General features: G+C 37.1%; 1 protein-coding gene across 3 annotated transcripts in view; it reads right to left on the bottom strand.

Moving 5' to 3' along the window:
* Positions 1–1581: 1581 nt before the first annotated feature.
* The window catches only part of ZDHHC21 (zDHHC palmitoyltransferase 21), a 31138-nt gene continuing 14406 nt past the window's right edge, over positions 1582–18313 (bottom strand). For all 3 annotated transcript variants that reach the window (XM_009990512.2, XM_086629607.1, XM_086629608.1), the window contains 3 exons: positions 16622–16738; positions 2508–2551; positions 1582–1977 (listed from right to left, as the gene is read on the bottom strand). In XM_009990512.2, coding sequence (XP_009988814.1) covers positions 1845–1977; positions 2508–2551; positions 16622–16738 — 294 coding nt within the window. In that variant the 3' untranslated portion in view covers positions 1582–1844. The remainder of the gene's footprint in view (positions 1978–2507; positions 2552–16621; positions 16739–18313) is intronic.

Here is an 18313-nt window from a genome sequence, read left to right as displayed (position 1 = left end):
TTCAAGTGATCTTTAAGGTGGACCTTTCTGAATTTTCAATGGATCTTCAAAATCTGTCAATTCAACAACACTGGCAGTGACTGTGCTGCCATTTTAAAAGAGCTGATCTAAAATTTCATTGGGAATACTGTCATGACAAATCTAGCTCTCCTTTTTGAACAAACTGATCACAAACGAACTACTACTCTCTCCAAACACAACCTAGGTATGTCACATCCTGATTTTGTACCTTTTATTATCCTGTTATGCTGTCATTTAAGGTGGATCCTGGTCCTATTAGACCAGACAACAAACACAGTAAGCAGCACAACTGAAAACACTGAGGCTGTGAATTTCTCACAAAAATTCACAGAACTTTCAAAAATCACAAGCATGGAAAACATCTCATGGTGATATCTGTATAGATATAGAATCATAGAATCATAGAATCACAGAATGGTTAGGGCTGGAAGGGACCCTCAAAGGTCATCTAGTCCAACCCCCCTGCAAGGAACAGGGACATCTCCAACTAGATCAGGTTGCTCAGGGCCTCGTCCAACCTGGCCTTGAACGTCTCCAGGGATGGAGCACCCACCACCTCTCTGGGCAACCTGTTCCAGTGTTCTACAACTCTCATGGTAAAAAATTTTTTCCTAATATAGAGGGCTATAATAAATCACATAATTTTTCCAGATACAGCAAAGCTGAGCAAGTACTTTGGGAATCGTCATTTTACCAGATGTAAGCCTAAGGATGCTTTCTTTGGTTAACTATTTGCATACTTAAAGGGCCCACAACAATCTATCAACATAGTACCCTATTAAATCAGTTAATACACTTTATTACACATTAGTAGCAAATATCTGTATTTATGTATAAATTTTTTAAAATACATTCACATATATTTCCCATATACAAACACTTTGACCAGTGCCAGCTAATCATGACTACACAAAAGTAACTATAAAATTTATAACTTTATTGACAATATACTCTTCTTTATGGAACATTATGCTAACTAATTAAATCTGTATTTTTAGAAAGTAATTATTCTAGTATTTGCACCATACAACTTCTTCGTGGAATTACTGCAAAGAAATCCTTAGAACACAGGGAAAAAAATGCTTTCTATCTGCATCTTTTACCCTGGAACATTTTATCACTTTTATTGACATAAAGTCAAGAATATTTTTCGCTATCTATGCAGAAAGATAACTGTAAGACATAAGATCTCTATATAAACACATACATTTATATGTATTTATAAAAACCTCTCTGAGAAAGGCTTAGGAAGAAGTCTGCCTGATTTAAATGTTATGTTTGATAGTGCAGTGCTGCAGGATTACTGTTGTGTATCATAAATAAATGGCAGTATCAGGGAATTTTAAACACACATAGCAGAGAAAAAAAAAGGGCATGAAAAAAACCAATATTACCTATAGAGACCTATGAGAAAATCACAAAAAAAAATTCAAGGCAGAATAAGACACTTTGTGGGACAGCTAGCAATCAATGTAAACATCAGTGTTTCCTACCAAAAATAAAAAATTAAAAAGAGGCAGTATCAAACTAATACAGTAAGATTGCATTCCAGTCATTTGGTTTTGATATTAACCGCAAAGACGAAAGAAATCCCTTTGGAAAGCTAATTTGAAAGTAAATATGCCTAAAAGTTAAACATACAACTTGTATCAATCTCAGAACAGAATCAAGACCATTATTAAAATAACGCCTGGGGCACTTTGTGATGCCTACGATTGGTGGGTGGATTTTAATTGACTTGAAGACTGTCATAGTCCTATTATCACAAAACTTGCAACGCACTTCCAGCATGGAGGACCCATCTGTGCCCACCATCCATCTGTTCAGACGTGATTGGCAAAGTGGTAGGGAACTCGCAGTGGTTGCCTCTGCCTGAAAGGAATAAACCACAGGATCTTCCAGCGAGTGCCAAAAACTTCTGAGAAGGTCTGCTGCCACGGCTTTCGGGGCCTCGATCTACAGAAGACAGCATTATTAGTGAAAGACAGCACGCCCATGGTGCACTTCAGTCAGCTAGAACAATGCAGGTTGGCTGGGGATCCATTACTGGACTCTGATGAATTGTGTCCCAGCATCACAAATACAGCTTTTCTTTCATTACAGCATGCAGCTCAGACGTAACTTTGGAGAAGAGAAACTATCTGTGTCGTCAATCAACCGAAGCTGACTTTTGAAGCAGAGGAGAACCTCAGAATCAATGAAATGTATGTCAAGACACAGCAGAAAGTGTCTTTTGATCTGTACTTTTGAAAGAAAATACAGTTCCACGGGCTTTGGAAGGAATGGGAACAATGTGAGGCTACTTTGTGTACAACCAATATTAAAAGACCAGTGAGCCGCTGCTAGAGATAGGAAGTACAAAGCACAGTTACCACGCGAAATAACCCTAACAGTGCCTTCTGTTCTTTTTCTCTCTTGCACAGCTAAAAAAGCAGCTACTCCTTTCGCCTTTCAGCAAATAAACATAGACATTTTACAGCACTTACGTGTCTTCACAACAGTTTGACATCTTTTCTATACTTGTCGTGTCCTGTTGAACAAAAGAAAACGCAATGAAAAAGTATTTCTTCACACTCCTAACTGTTAAAATGTCATTATGAAAGCAACTAAATAAAGCAGGGAATCCATCCTCAGCGTACACTGCTTTGGCATTAGTCCAGCAGGTTACCTATTACTCACACGCCATATCAGTTTTAAACAGCTGTGAGATTACACGTGCAAATTTATTCCGTTAAATGATTTTTACAGTCATGATGTGAAAGTATACTGGGCAGTTTTACCATGATGTGAAAGTATACTGTGAAGTTTTACTAGGACAGCACATACCACAGAACATCAACGAAAACTTACAGCATTATTACAGCTAAAATTAATTCAGATATTGCAAGGAATTCATGGGACATTTAGAAGCAATGTGTGTAAGGTACACTCTTGCCATATTTTTCACAAGCACCCATACCAGACTTGGAGTACTCAACTGAGATAACCACAGGAAAACTTAGTAAAACGCAACCACTAATAGAGGTAGTATTTTGAAAAGCAGGAGGTATTAAGAAGTTTAAATATAGTTATCTTCGTCAGTATTATAATGCAAACAGCACCACTAGGAATACGCCATCAGTTTCCATAGTCCCCACAGGTAAATACCAAATTCAAAAATTATTCTTTTAAAATGTAATAAAAACTAAATAACATGCAGAGAAGACGGCATCGCTGCAGCTAACAGTAAATTGAATTCATACTTTACTTTTCTGGACATGATTAATTGAATGAGTCACAAAGTTTTAAAATTAACAAATCAACTTGAGCTCAGATCATTCCTAAACAAAGCTTTTAAAACTACCAACAATAGTACTTTTTTTCTCACTTTGCATTACATATTTAACAAAAAAGCTTGTTTTGTGAGTATCTCTTCAACTTTAACTCCAGCAGTATTAGTGTTTTCAATGTCCATTTGTAGCTCATTATGTACCCAAATCACTCACGAGGTCCAAAATACAATAATGGAAATATTTCTCACGGCTCCACCTCCTTTTCATAGCAGCCTGCTATTGCCCTTGACTGTTCATGGATTTAGGCATGCTCATAATGCACCTGTGAGATTACACCAGCCTTTGAATGAAACCAAGAGGTGGTCTCTATTGTCCCGGCCATACAGACACAAGGGCTGGGGTTTAATTAGGCTGCGACTTCGTTGTCATCTGGAAACACCACCTAGCAATAAAAACATACTGTGTTCCCTGACTGTTCCACCATCAGTGCATCCAATTCAGGGCAGGCACTGCTGGGATCCTCCCACCATCCTTCATAAAGGTTTGAAGGGGAAGGGTAAAATGTGTGTGAGGAATAACGTACAGGAAGCTGCCTTCCTGCTTTGCCAGACATGGGTGGCCCCAACTCTCCTTGCCAAATTTTCTCCTTCTAAATCCGCTTCCCAGCTCTGATGAGTTTTGGAACATGGTCCCTTACCACATGCTAAAAAGCAAGAATCTTAATTCTGCCCACAACCTACCCAGCTGAATTTCAGAAGCACTATGGCAAAGGAGAGAAGCCCCCTCTTCTCACGCCAACGCACCAGGAGGCACAAGTTCTGTTTGTGCAGAGAAGTCATGCCCACAGCGGACTACACAAACCATTCCAGCCCCATCGTTAGGTGAACTGGAACGACCACTCAACAGTGGGAGAGGACAGGACTGGAAGCAGCAGGCTGTAAATATTGTCTCGTTTCGATGCCCATAGGTAAACTGCTGCTCCTCTCCACTTTATGGGCCTGTCTAGCATATTCCCCTTCACCTGCCACAGGTGGCAAGTAAGCATTACAAGTCACAAGCCACTCTCCTTGCTAAAGGTTGGACCTGGCTGCACAGCCAAGGGACGTTCTGCTTCCTTGGGCGGGCTTTCTGTCCAACTCTTCTCAGAACCAACACCACTTTTTCTGACCACAGAAAATTACACACAGCTTTCTGAATAAAAAAGACTAAATAAACACAGACATTACTTCCACAGCATTCCAGTGAGGTTTGAACAGCATTTTCATGACCTGCTGTAGCTCCTTCCGTAACTGCAAAAACATCTCACCTCTAGGAATTATCCTCTGGTCAACTTAAAGCTGTCTACCTGACAGTAAAAAATAATGTTGGTATGCTTGAGAGCAATCATTGCTAATGATTTTTTGTACAACAGCAGGCTAGTCCAGACTGTAATTGATTTTTAGCTGTCAAAGATTTATGCTATCATTTTACAAAAGGAGCCTTAAATTGAAACAGCTTTGGGTACAGAAGTAACATAACAAAATAATACCTTAAATATGGCTTTTTGCTACGTTTCTCCACATTGTTTATTCATTAATACATTTGTACTGCTGCCTAAAATACTGTATTTGAGATTTTTGGAGGAATTCCTAGGTTGAGAACTGGGGGCTGTATTTCTGTTTAATTGTTATCATGGCATGTTACCAAGACCTGAAAGATGCTCAACAGGGTCTGCTTCTCTCAAAATTGTAACCCATTAAATTAATGAACTAAGTGAAAACACCAAAACAGGAGCTGCAGAAAATGACTGTAAGAAAAGACTGTGAAGCTTCCACACCTTTAAAACATCCTAAGGATTTCAGTTGGACAGGAACTCAAAGGAAATCCTCCCTTCCTTCCTTCCTTCTTCCTCCATTAAAATGCCAACATCTACTTTGGAATACTTTTGCTTTACAGTAAAGGAACTGGAACTGAGCAGTGAATCCTTTGCTTCTGGGATACTTTTTCAGAATTAAAAAAAATAAATTTATAGCCACATTTTAAAAGCTGTGAACTAGAGCTGTGAGGGAATGGGAGGAAACATCTCTGAAGTGTGGCTGCTTAACAAGTGCTGGTGACTGAACTTAAGAAACCAAACTCCCCTCACAGCCTCCCTCCCCCAACACTGCTGCCAAACAGCTGGGCTCATTTGAAATGTACTTTCATTTGAGAGTGAACCAGTTTACCTTTTCACTCGAAAGTGAAACTTCACAGCACCCCAGGAAACTCAGGAGCCCCTCCAGAGACAGGAGAGGAAGGAAAGGGAGAGGGCCACAGTAGAGTTTTGGCCTATTATTCCAGACTTTCTTCTCAAACAGACGAATTTTTCTTCTTTTAGAGACGGGATGACCAGAATAACCACTATTCTTCTGAATGACAAGGTGTTCTGTTCATCAGCACATCTCACGAATGGCTTTCAACCAGAACATCATCTGTCTTAATTACGCACTTGATGTATACCAAGGTTTTGCTACAACATCAGCATTACTGTGTTCAGCCTAAGAGGCTTTGGCTGTCTGCATCTACTATCAGCTTGGATTACTATTAATACAAATAGAACTCTGCTAAGATTTCAAACCCCTCCCCAGACCCACAGCTAATGCTGGTTAAAATCTTTTAGAGAATTGGCACTCATGTAAAAGCTGAAAATAACTTGGTATGAGCAAACACGACATATCTAATTGAGTTCTAGTCATTTCTTATCTCCAAAAATCCCATAAAATTTAAAATTGCATACAAGACAAAACCAGCTAACCCACAACTGGTTAATTTCACATGATAGGTCATCTGGACCCCCAAAGTCATCATCCAGATTGGAAACAATTATTGTTCCTGCACTTGGTCATTCAGACATAACATACTCACTGATAAGCATCTTGAAGCAACTAGGGAAAAAACATCACACCTTAGTGAGAAAGGCAAAAGAAATTAGAGGAAATAAACACAGCGATTGTTAACAAAATACCATTTTAAAACAAGAGGAAAAGTGTAAAGGGTTCAGATTCTCCCAAGGGGATGAAGAACGGGTTTTTTTTTGCTTTGAGGGCTTACTACAAGTCTACACGAGCAGCTTGTCTAGTCTAAGTGCAGTAAGCTACTGCCACAGCTAAGACTGTTAAGAAAGCAACAGAGAGATATATGTAAGAGCACCGACTGAATTCTGCAGACCAACTTAAGATTCACCTGCAAATGAATGCACCTGCATTCGCTACTAAGAGGAATATATCTTCCACATCTATATATTTAATTAGCATAACCAACTGCCTGAAAAAAAAATTTTTTTTAAAAGATCATATGCATTGTTTAACAAACTGCGCTATAAGCTGGGATTCATCATGAACTAATTTATCATGGAAAGAAGCACACGGAAATTATATTTCCCTCTTACTGAGTCATGTCTTCCAAAGGAGAAGCTGTAATTTGTACTCACAGGACTACCTCTGAAGCACAAAGCAACAAGTTCTGGTTCAATTTTTCCTCTGTGTTTGCTTAAAGTGACATGTGATCAATACAGCTCTATTTAATACTTGCAGTAGAAGAATGTAAGCATTATGCCATGCTTTCTTAATACGGTCTTTTCAAATACTCAGTATACAAGAATCAGCAGGATAGTATGATGAAGCAGAAAGAGAGAAAAAACGAACAAAAGCTGCAGGCTTTCCTGGATTTGCAGCCATTGCTGTTATCTGGAAGCATAAGACAACATATCTTCTGTCTGAACAAAAATTTTTTCACTCCTTCTACCTAACATCCTTTTCTTGTGTGTATGTAAATAACAGGTGAGCAACTGACAAATATAAAATACTGAACATCTCATAGAAAGAATATTTCATATTTCAGAAATTTTCCTTTTTGGCATTAATTACATTTTAGGTTTACATTTAGCCACTTGTTAGCATTTTTTTTTTTTTTATCTACACTTTTCACATAAGATAATATGATTAATTTTATCAATTATAATTAGGTTCAGCCTGAAACTTACTAGTTCAGTTTTAGCTTTAAATGTCTCAATCAGACAACTGTGTGCAAAATGAGAAATGAAGCTACACTATGCTATATCTAGGGAATACTCCTACACTTCTCTATGCTCTGATGAATTCAGTTGAATAGATTTCCAAAGTACTTGTCAGATATTAGAAAACGATTCAACAAAAACATCTGATGACAAACTAGGAACTCATCTACAAAGATGCGCTTCTCTTCAGTCGAAATCCACGGTGTGTTAGGTGTATGACTGCAATGCACATGACAAAACGTACTGTTCTTCTCAATACTTATCCATACCTTCTTAAGATAAAAGATATTAAGAAAAAAACGCTCAGGAAGGCTAGCTACTGACCTTCCTCACACAGAAGCCATTTTAATGGTCTGATGTCTAAATTTGACAAGCAACATTCCAACGAAACATACCCACCCCCTAGAAAACTCCAACATCATTATTATAGTTACTTATTTTCAATTGGTTAAAGGTACTTCCTTTACTATTTAGAAAAATAACTGAGTTGTAAAAGGACTTCTTCCTTGAGTGATGAACAGGAGATATTTTGGGGATGATATTTTTGACTCTCTGCACAGTACAAAGACTCAGACTAAAATTTTCTAACTTACCCTTTTCCTTAATAAAATTGTAACTAACTAATATCAATAAAAGTATTCCCACTTTACCTAAAATCATGAAGTGATCTAAATAAAACACATGAAATCTTTTGCCACTTAGTGTGTCTTACACTTAAATTTAAGCTTACATTTTAAATAGCTCATGACAGAGGTTTTTTTAAATCAACTAGAATTTTATTTTGATGGTAAATAGGTGTTTAAGACTGTCAGAATACATTCATTAAAAATGTTAAACTAATTGCTAGTCTATTTGAGAAAAAAAAGGTTAAGATACAAAAGACTTTACACAGTTAACAAAATCCTGTTCAAAGACCAGGACATCAATAATTCCTTACAATTTAAATTATAGGACTTTATGCAGTCTTCTAATAGGAGATTTACCTATAGGTGGATTAAAGGTAGAGACAGGAAAAGGGGAAGGGATAAGAATAATGGGGAAGATACAGACAGACAACATTAACATGAACTTTTTTTCAGTTACATCTCTAATTTCAAATTACTATTTGGATTTACACTTTATATATCTTTTGCTCTCCCTCTGCAACTACTTTGTATGTTACACTTTATTATAGCCAGGTAAAGAATGTGTTTGCCTGGGAATCCTAATTTCCCCTTCCAATCCTAATTTCTTCTGTGCTACACTTAATTATGAGGATTAATACTTCCATGATTACATTTCTGCCATGTTTGAAAAAACAGGAAAAGCCCTTAGTATTTCACTAATCAAAACAGTATTTAATAGATTATCTGATTAAAGATATGATTACAAATATTTTTAAGATACTTATTTTTAAAGACAAAAAGCATTTTAACACAAGTAGATCACGTGCACTCTGTATATTAAAACAGCAACGGATCAACTCTACGAAACATGCAAAGAATTAAAAGGCCTTTGGTTTTATTAACAGAATAACTGCAGTTACATTTTCATTATTTTGCATTTCAACCTTTGTAACATTTTGTCTGACTTACTGATTGCACAAAGAATTGCAAATTTTTCACTGGCATTTTTATTGTTTGCATTTTGTTTTTGCATTATACTATTAAATGAAATGATACTCCTAAAGAAAATTAACTGCTTGAAAACATTCCTGTGGGATAAATGTAACAGAAAACTAATTTGTACAATTTCCACCTTTTTCCAATTTCCTTAAAAGGAAGGTTTTGTCCTTTTGAGAAGAAAAGAAGCTCTGAGCAAAATCAATTATCTTTCTTACTACACGCTCACTGTAAGTATCAGTCACACTAAGCAAAATAGTTAAAATGCATGAATTAGTAAGTTCAAGATGTTCATGTGGAGACAGATCTGTTTACAAGTACAACAAAAGTAGCTAGTGAAATATGTTTGCTACTTGCAGGTGAAAAGGAGAAACACGGCAACAATAGTAAAACACAGCACTTGACAAATCTGAGCATTTTTAAATGCTGCCAAGGGGAAAAATTTATATGGTAGGCATCATATTGTGCACCAGGCAGACTGCTGAACACCAGCTGTTAAACTGTTTTGCCTTCCACCCTCCCCAAAGAAAATAAAGGGAAATTTCTCTCTACCACATCCACACAGTATTGATGCGCCAGGATATTGGCATATCACGGTACACCATTCAAACAGTTAATTAACAGGAAACCCCGGTAGCATTAATTAAATTAATAAAGTCACTGTCCACTTAGTTTATGATAATACATCCACTACCTTGCACAGAGACCACATGGTATCTGTTAAATTTATAAAAACCCTTCCATTACATAGTTCTGCCCCAGAGAAACAAGTTAATTACTAAATAATTTTAATTAAAACTTTTTCTCTGTTAACACACAAAAATTACACAAAATCATATTTAAGGGACTATAGTGGAAAAATGAAGAAAAATTCTTTAATTCTAGATAAATACCTTGTTTGAACATATGGAAAAATGCAAACACAAACTGTTTAGTGTTTGAAATAAAAAACAATCAAAGGTAATCCCTTAAAATTAGGGTTCAGATTAGTCTCTGCAAAGGATGCTGTTTAACTGAAACATCTGGTAGTGTTACGTTGAGAGACAGGCCTTTTTTAACTTTGGAAATGAGATTAGTAGATCAGTTATTTGTAAGTGTCCAAGTAATTTCTAATTATTTTATCTGGGTCACAGATAATCCGCTTTTACAGGGCTCCCACAATGACATCAGAGGATCACTGCTGAACTGATTATCCTGTTACCTTCCACCATCCATGGGAAGACGGGATTTTCCTTTTGTACAGAGGAAGAGAAAGAAGTGGCTGATTGCTTCAGACAGGTGGCAGCCAACAAAATAAAGAACAACACAGATCTTGAGAGGAAGAAAACCTCACACACACAAAAGGTACCGGCCTGAAGAAAGATCCGCAAACTGAACACTTCTTAGTAGTGTCTGGTGCAATTTAAAACCTCACCAGATATGAACAAATATAAAAATAATCAGACAAGCCATTGTTTAAAAAAGCATGCCATAGCATTTACTACTTGTTTGACAGCAATGCCTTGTAGATCAAACACAACTGATGTCAGAATTTTACTGTATAAATAGAAAAAATAGTTTTTAACATCGTTTAACTGTTCAAGTGACATGAAAGATACACAGAAGTACTTGCTTAAAGCAAAAATGGAACGTGAGGGAGAGAAATGCAAAAGCCAGGGCTAGTCTTGTACTAATACACAAGCATCCTGGCAGTTCTACCTTTTTGAAAGAGCCTGAATTGCAGCTCTTTACCTCCTACATTCACAAATCATAAGCAACCTGTAGTTGATAAAAGGGACTTTTTTTTCCCCTAAGTGAATTTATGGCTTTTCCAACAAATAAATACGTTAGTTATGCATTTTTTAGGAAAACAAGCATCTGTTACATGTAAAACTCTCAAATAAGAGAGGATTTCTTAAAAAACACATCACGAGAAAATATGTCTTGAGAAAGCAAGGAAGTTTCTGGATACCATTTGATTTAGCTTCCAATTAAATTTTATTATTTGATGTGAGGATAACTACAAAAAAACCCTAACTGGAAATAACATTGAGGCACACAGGTATGTGCTCCTCAAGATCTTTTTCTACGTTAAGTGCAAAATATTCTTTCCTACATAAACTTTGCATTTGCCATTTCAATATCATGTCATTAATTGGTATAGGCAGTAGTTGCACGAGATAGTGTATGTTTTGGATGTTTTTTTGTGGAAAATTTAAGAACTTTCTGAAATGGAACTATCTCAAGCAAAATGATAATTTAGCTATAAACAGAATTTTTACTATGTATGACAAGCCACCAGATAAAAAAACACCTTTCTACCTTCATGGAATTTAAAAGCGTCTATACCAGAGCTATCTTCTAATCCTGTAGAGGTTGAGGCAAAAGTGGAATAACCGCTTCCAGGAGTAGAAGCAGCTAGAAGTAGTCTGAAGGAATATAAAATTCAAATTTGCACTACAAGTGATGATAGGGCATAGAGGACTGGAAAAGCAAGCGCCAAGCATGGAAGATAAGCAGGCCTTCAATACAAATGCATGATCATTTTGGAAATTACATCAGAGAGTGCTTTCTTCACGGGTGAAACTGTTTTCTTCCACCACGTTCTCTAGAAACATGAAAATTTTAAGTAAGAAGACTAATTGTATGCTGAGATTTCAAGAAGAGCATTTCCTAGAAATTAGTTCCTGAATTAAGACCTTAGATTTCTCCCTATTTCAGAGACTTCTAAACTAGAGAAAACTTTTACTAGAGAGAACTTAGATACCTCTATTTCCAAAGTATCCAAACAAAAGTTCCCCAAGAGCAATCTCAGGTACACGCTGGAAGAAGTGTTAAAATTCAGGATGATGATGAGAGTAACAGCAAACAGAGCCTGGGGAAAGCAACTGGAGAAGAAGGATGAAGAGAGCCATGTGTCCCTTCTGCTAGAAGTGTGTTTCACATATGCTAGTTTCTAGGGAGAAAGCACTAATCCTGTATACAGAGGCCACCTCAGCTGCTCCCCTCTTCATCAGAGCGATTCATGTCAAAAGTTCCTCTAAGGACAGTTTTTGCCAACCAGCTGTTCTCCTCTCGTTGTAGGAAGTCACCTCCCTTGCTCTTTGGCTTCCTGGACCTCCAGATGAGATATGAATAGCCTCATGCTAATGATACCCTAACAGTGATACTGCAATAAAAGAGGCGGTGAACCTACTCAGAGAAATCACTGCATGTTGGGTTAATTTGGTCTGTTAATCACCTTCTCAAGCAGCACAGCCTTAAGAACACTCTCTGTGTAAAGAGCCAAATGTAAGCACGAGTTACAAAGTTTTCATTTTTACCAGAGACTGTATTTTTTACAAGCGTCCTAGTATCTGCTGAACACACATGAAATGGGATAACAGCAGACTACATGGATTATTTTCTCAAAGAACTTTTACATAATGGATCTACTATTATAACCAATGACAAGTTATGCAACGATAGGCACAGATCAGTCAACTGCACAACATCACTGAATTCTGGAAAGTGCCAGCACGCATGGCACAATATTTCACCTGCACTTCACAATGTGCTTCTTTGCTTTCCTGTTTTAGCTACTGCCCTGTTCCAGAAAAATATGCTGGAGTATATCAGATGCTTTCCACTACAAGTTCAGTTGGACAACATTTTTTAACTTCTGAAAAAAAATTATCAAAGAGGAGAAAATACCAGTATTTCCCCTTAAAATCCTATGAAAAACTTGTGCTTGTTCTTACGGCTTGTAAAGCTGTCGCTTAGTTCAATTCTAGTAAAGAGCGATTCTGCTTATAAAAATGCTGTATACATAGGCCACTTGATGCAAATTAATTTCATACATTCAACTTTATCCATCTTGCTGCAGTGGCAAAAGGACCAACTTATGTAAATAGGAAGAATCACCGTGAGTGCTCTGACCTAGGCTACATATCATGCTTCATAATGTATGCAATATTCCAATCATTCGCATTTGAGCAGAGCCATCGGATTGTGGATATCAACCACAAATAATGAAGCATAAAGTTGGCCCTTCAGGTTCTAGTTCCTTATGACTGATGATGCTAAAGGAGGACAAACAACTCTGCAATTTCATTATCCCAAGTTGCTTCTGTAATACTGACAGTAAAGCAGAGCACGTTCTGTGTATGTAGAAGATACTGAAAGACGGGGAACTCGGGATTTTTTCAATCTGCACATCCAATATTCCTGGAAGAAGTTAGCCTTAGCTTTATATTACTTAGATGATACACAAACTATTGGCTTGGTTTCTGGAAAATTATAATGATGGTCAAGCAAGTTTACCTTATGGAGAAGCAGGAAGTTTTGCTATGAAAGGGTCAAAGCTTGATAAATCTTGAGTTTATTTTTCTTTCCAAAAATACAATTTTGGCAGCATTTGAAACACAGGTAAATAGTAACATTAAACATCAACAAACCTGAACTTGCTGGACTCATTTAGCAACAAAGTCAATGTTTAGATCACAGAGCTGCAATGCTGATTTAAAAATAACTTTTATCCAGGAGCTGTGGAACTAATCTTGGCTTAATGTTAAACTGCAAACACAGGCATGGAGCATGAACTAGGAAAATGTTTATTATCTGTTTTCCTGCGCAAGCACAAGTAAGAGCTGCTCTGCTTCACCTGTTTCAAAAGGCCCATGCTCTTGTCCACCTCTCTTGCACATATCAGTGGGCAGCTTCAATAATCACTGAAATTAATGCTGCCAAGAATAGCTATGGAGCAATTAAAATAACACAAATGCTTTAACTGTGCGCATCTATGCCTTCAAGTGTTTTGAGTTCCTTTAAAACTAACTTTAAGTCTTCACCACTTCACTTTGATGATTGTGTTCTGCTGTTAAATAAATTTTGATCTGTACCTTACAGTAAGTTAAGCTTAATTTCATCATTATTTTAAATAGAGCTCATTTCAGGTAACGATTTGCTTAGTTTATACAGAAAGGCTAGATGCTGAAGAGGATCTCTAGCCCAGTACACAATGGGAACATCACTGTCTCTTAGTGATCACGGTTCATTGCTTCTGCAGGACTTTAATGTCTTCCATGCTATGTGCTCAGCACAGTGGGTGCATATACCCAGTTTCTTTGTTTCCTTATTCTACGCATCATAGGTCTATCTTTGGGGAGGCTGCAGAGAAATGGCTCACTCACCTGCTGCCCTCTCCTCTGCCTTTTCCATTGGCAAGCCAAAGCTGTTAGTAAATGCTCATGGAGAACGCACGGAGAACCCACACTACAATGCTGACAATCAAAAACCATTTGTACAGAAAGATCTTCTGACGCAGAAAACTTGCAGACTAAGCACAACCTCAACAACCTCACCAAACAGATTTGGCTTTGTTCATTTGAAGTCTGACTAGTTGTTGCCAAGCAGACTTCCTCAAAATGACTGTATTGTTTATTCTTGCCAATTCTCTACTCATGGAGAAAGGAATGAAAAGGAAGAAGACAATTGTGCTACTGACACAGAAATGCTATGCGCGGGGGAGGAACTAGATGATCTATGTTCTTCAATGAGTCAATGCAACAGCATCCATGTGGTGTGAATAAATTAGGGTTTGGGGATCACAGTAACAGATTTCTACTTCCCCAGCAATCTCAACCCAACAATCACAAACCTAAAATGTTATCCATCTCAGGCAAGCACAACAGCCCTTCTGCTACGGGTAGGGTGCAGTGAGAGGCGCTAATGCAGAAGACCTGTGTACTTTAACAGCCTCTGCCTCTCAGGGTCCATCCACATCCACAATTACTGTAGTGTGTTTGTTTCACAAAGTTTGGCAAAGAGCACAAAAGAGAGTATCCAGGCACACTGCAGCTCAGTGATCCACAGAATTATGATTTGAGCACATAAAAGGAGGTTGGATTTGAAAATGCTATTATTCCACATCTGTTCCAGGGTAGTGGCCAGCTCAGTAAGTGCAATGGGATGTAATTCACAGTATATTACACAACTGACCTAGAACAAAGGGGCTTTACAGCACTTTATAGTATAGAGTTTGCAGTGGTAGTAGCAGCTTGACAGTGTTAAGGCTCATAACAGTGATACAACATACTGGGAATTCATGCCTGTTGCAGAGGCAGCACAGTTGGCATCTGGTGCCAGAAAAGAAACATCCCAAGTTCCAGGTGTATCTGATAAGAATCTGGTTCAGTCTGAGAGTTTTTATTTAATGTATACTAATAGTATCTGAATGGATGCTGATGGCCACTGCCAAAATTTAGTCCAGCTTCTGGCAGCATGTAGAACAGAATGGCAGACTTAGGTTCCCTGTTTTCTTCTGTATCATTTCTGTGTTTTAATGTAGTACCGATTACGCGGCTTTTTGTTCCTTCTCATAGACCCATTTAAAAGAGACTAAAAAGACACCCATATTTCAGCACTTGAACTCTAAGGCTCTCTGAGTTTCTGCTTCTCCCACTACTGGGATTGAGGGTGAAAAGACTTCAGATTTCCGCACCACTTCAGATAGATACCCAGCAAGGCAGTATTAGATTAGAAAAAAAATCCAGTATTGGATTAGAAAAAAAAAAAACAACTCTAGAGCATGCAGACACACAGGTTGTGTGCCAGGTGAGAACTCGTCAGCAAGACCCTGGAACAGAAACCAGGCAGCAGTAAAGGGGCACGAAGGTAAATCTGTAGACCTGTAGGTTGACAGAAGGCAGTCTCATAGAGCAGCTGGAAGATGGCAAAAGTTACACACAGCATAGCCACAGCCACACAAAGAGCAGAAGGCAGTAATATTGTTTTATCTAACAGAAGGAAAAACTATTTTTGTCCTTTATTCTATGCAAATGAATGATATAATACAGGTAGGAGGTTTTCCGTTGCACTTACAAAGGTTAATACTGTGTAAAACCTGATAATCCCAAAATGAAATCTCAGACAGATCTCAATCAGTTGTAGTCACAAAGATACTGTCATCTTGTATGTTACTGCCTGTAAAAAAAGTTCTGCAGGCCAGATCATACACCCTTTCAGATATGCAGAGGTCCAACTAATGTACTCTCACTGTTCAACACTGCAGTACTTCAAATAATTCTATGGATTCTCAAGATAACTTTAAATAATTCACTACAGTGATTATCTTCTAATGTACAGAACAGCATGCTACAGCAACAAAAGCCTGCAGATATTTATTACATTACCAAATTCATTTAACTAGAAAAGTTTTCTACGCGCAAGATTTTTCTTCCATACCTTTAAATACAGAATATGCATTTGGACTGTAAACTGTTGATTCTATTCCACAGTTCAGTAACTGAAGAGATATGAAAGTACACATATTTAATAAAATACTTAACAAGAAGTCTGTGTTCTCCGAATGTATGATTTATCAGTGGGCCTTACTGTCACAAAGTATAATTGAGAACAGGGCACATAAGAGTTTAAAATAAAAACAAAGGTCAAACCCCACAAATACGTACCTTGTATGCTTCGTAATTTGAGGACAATGTATGGTTTTATTTGCTAATTCAAATGAGAAAATTGCCTTGATAGGTGCATTATTAGGCACTTGTTTGTTAAAAGGCTTCTTAAGACTCGCTTTCAGACAAGTCTTGACAGAGCACATACCAAATAGCTGCCTCATAGTGCTTCTCTATTCTTCCCTTAAATGCAATCTGCTTTTCTGCTTTTATTAGTTTGATTCAAAATAAAACTGATATATACTTCTAAAATGAGATACTTACAGTGAAAATACCCATTAGCTGAGTGTAAAAGAGTCCACTTATTCCACCTAATATTATTAGACCCATAAAGGCAGATATTCTTAGGAGAGCAAGTTCATGTCTGAATACAAAAACATCCTAGAACAAGAAAGAAGAGAGAGACTTTAGCACTTAAAAATTAGTTTATGTCTTTGAACCAAATGGAAATAACTACATAAGAGCTGTTCCCAAAGAGTTACAGTTAAAGGCAAATACTGGATTTTTGAGTTACATTCAAACCATTAATACATTTATATGCTAAAATTATAAACCAATAATCTTTTATTCATGCATGCAAACAGTTAGGGGGTTTTGCCAGACTGACTGTTAAAAAATCTGTCAGGTATTTAAGGTTTGGGAATAGATCAAGCTCAAATGGGTTATTCCTGAATCTTCCATCTCAAACTGTGCCAGATTCTACACACAAGCTCCAGAACGTAAGTAAACCATTCTGTTAAAGTCTGATTTATAAGACTTTCATATCTCAGCTCCCAGTCACAGCAAATTTCATTTTAACATCATCTCTTTTGTAATAAAAATAACAACATTCCTAGCTTGACTCTTGGAAGATGGTACCTACAAATTCCAAGTATCTGTAATAGATTGGTCTCATTGTAATGCTATTATCCAACACAAATTTATCTTTATCTTTTACGTTTTGGCCTTAGAGTGGATTATTATAACTTTGGATATGGGTGGACAATCCAGTCACCTCAGGGTACAGGAGGATATGAATTTACTGCATCAGCTGTTCTGGAAAGCCTTCTCTCACACAGCTGAAAATATGAAAAGTGTGAGAGAGTTTTACAGATCTTTTTCAAAGGATAAAACACCTTATTTTTATCACGGGAAAACATTTGTACATGGCGGTTACTGTAGATGTACTGCAAGTTCACACCCCATCTTAGCCTTTGATAATGAGTTAATACACCCATTCTCTTATCTATAAATTACAGTTATGTTCTCAAGGCTGTCTTTTGAATGTACACATCTGTTTCTCCACTTTGAAAAGGCAGATCACAGCAGGAAACTATTAAAATCTTTCAAGTAAACTTTAAATTACAACCAGAACGTAAAAGTGAGCTGAATGAAAAAAAAAAAAACCACAAACCACAAACAACAAAACCACTGCTTTTGAACTCTCCTTCTTTACGTTCAACCAGAGGACTGAAAGAAGAGGACTTCTTAGATTCAAGAATACTGGGGTTTAATTAAACAGAGAATAGTTAAAGCAAATTATATTTAGTAAAAAAAGTCTGATTTTAGATTTAAATTATTTCCACAAAGGCTCAAAATATAAACCCAGGAAAAAAGTTTATACTGGCTATGAAAGCTGTGAAGAAAGTCAGTATATAATGAACAAGTAGAAATCACTAGTTAACCAACCAGCTAAGACAAAAACCAAATCCCACCAGACTTTTCTGAACCGGTAAGCCAGCTCTCATTATTATTGGCCTTTCTTGCTGCAGTTGAAAATATATGCTTCATTTCCTTTCTTTTGAAAAAAACCCCACAAACTCTTCTTATTCAGTTAATGAGTTAATTCAGTTAAATCAACTCAAAATAAAAGCATTCATACTAATTTTTATTCCTCTTTCCACCAGCCGACCAAAGCTTTAAAGAAAAGCAAGGTAATTACGACGCAAGTTCTACTAGCTATAATCATACTTTCTC

This window comes from Tauraco erythrolophus, chromosome Z (assembly GCF_009769465.1).
Source record: "Tauraco erythrolophus isolate bTauEry1 chromosome Z, bTauEry1.pri, whole genome shotgun sequence".
Taxonomy (NCBI): Eukaryota; Metazoa; Chordata; class Aves; order Musophagiformes; family Musophagidae; genus Tauraco; species Tauraco erythrolophus.
Note: the sequence above shows the minus strand (reverse complement) of the source record. Positions and strands in the feature narration are given on the sequence as shown.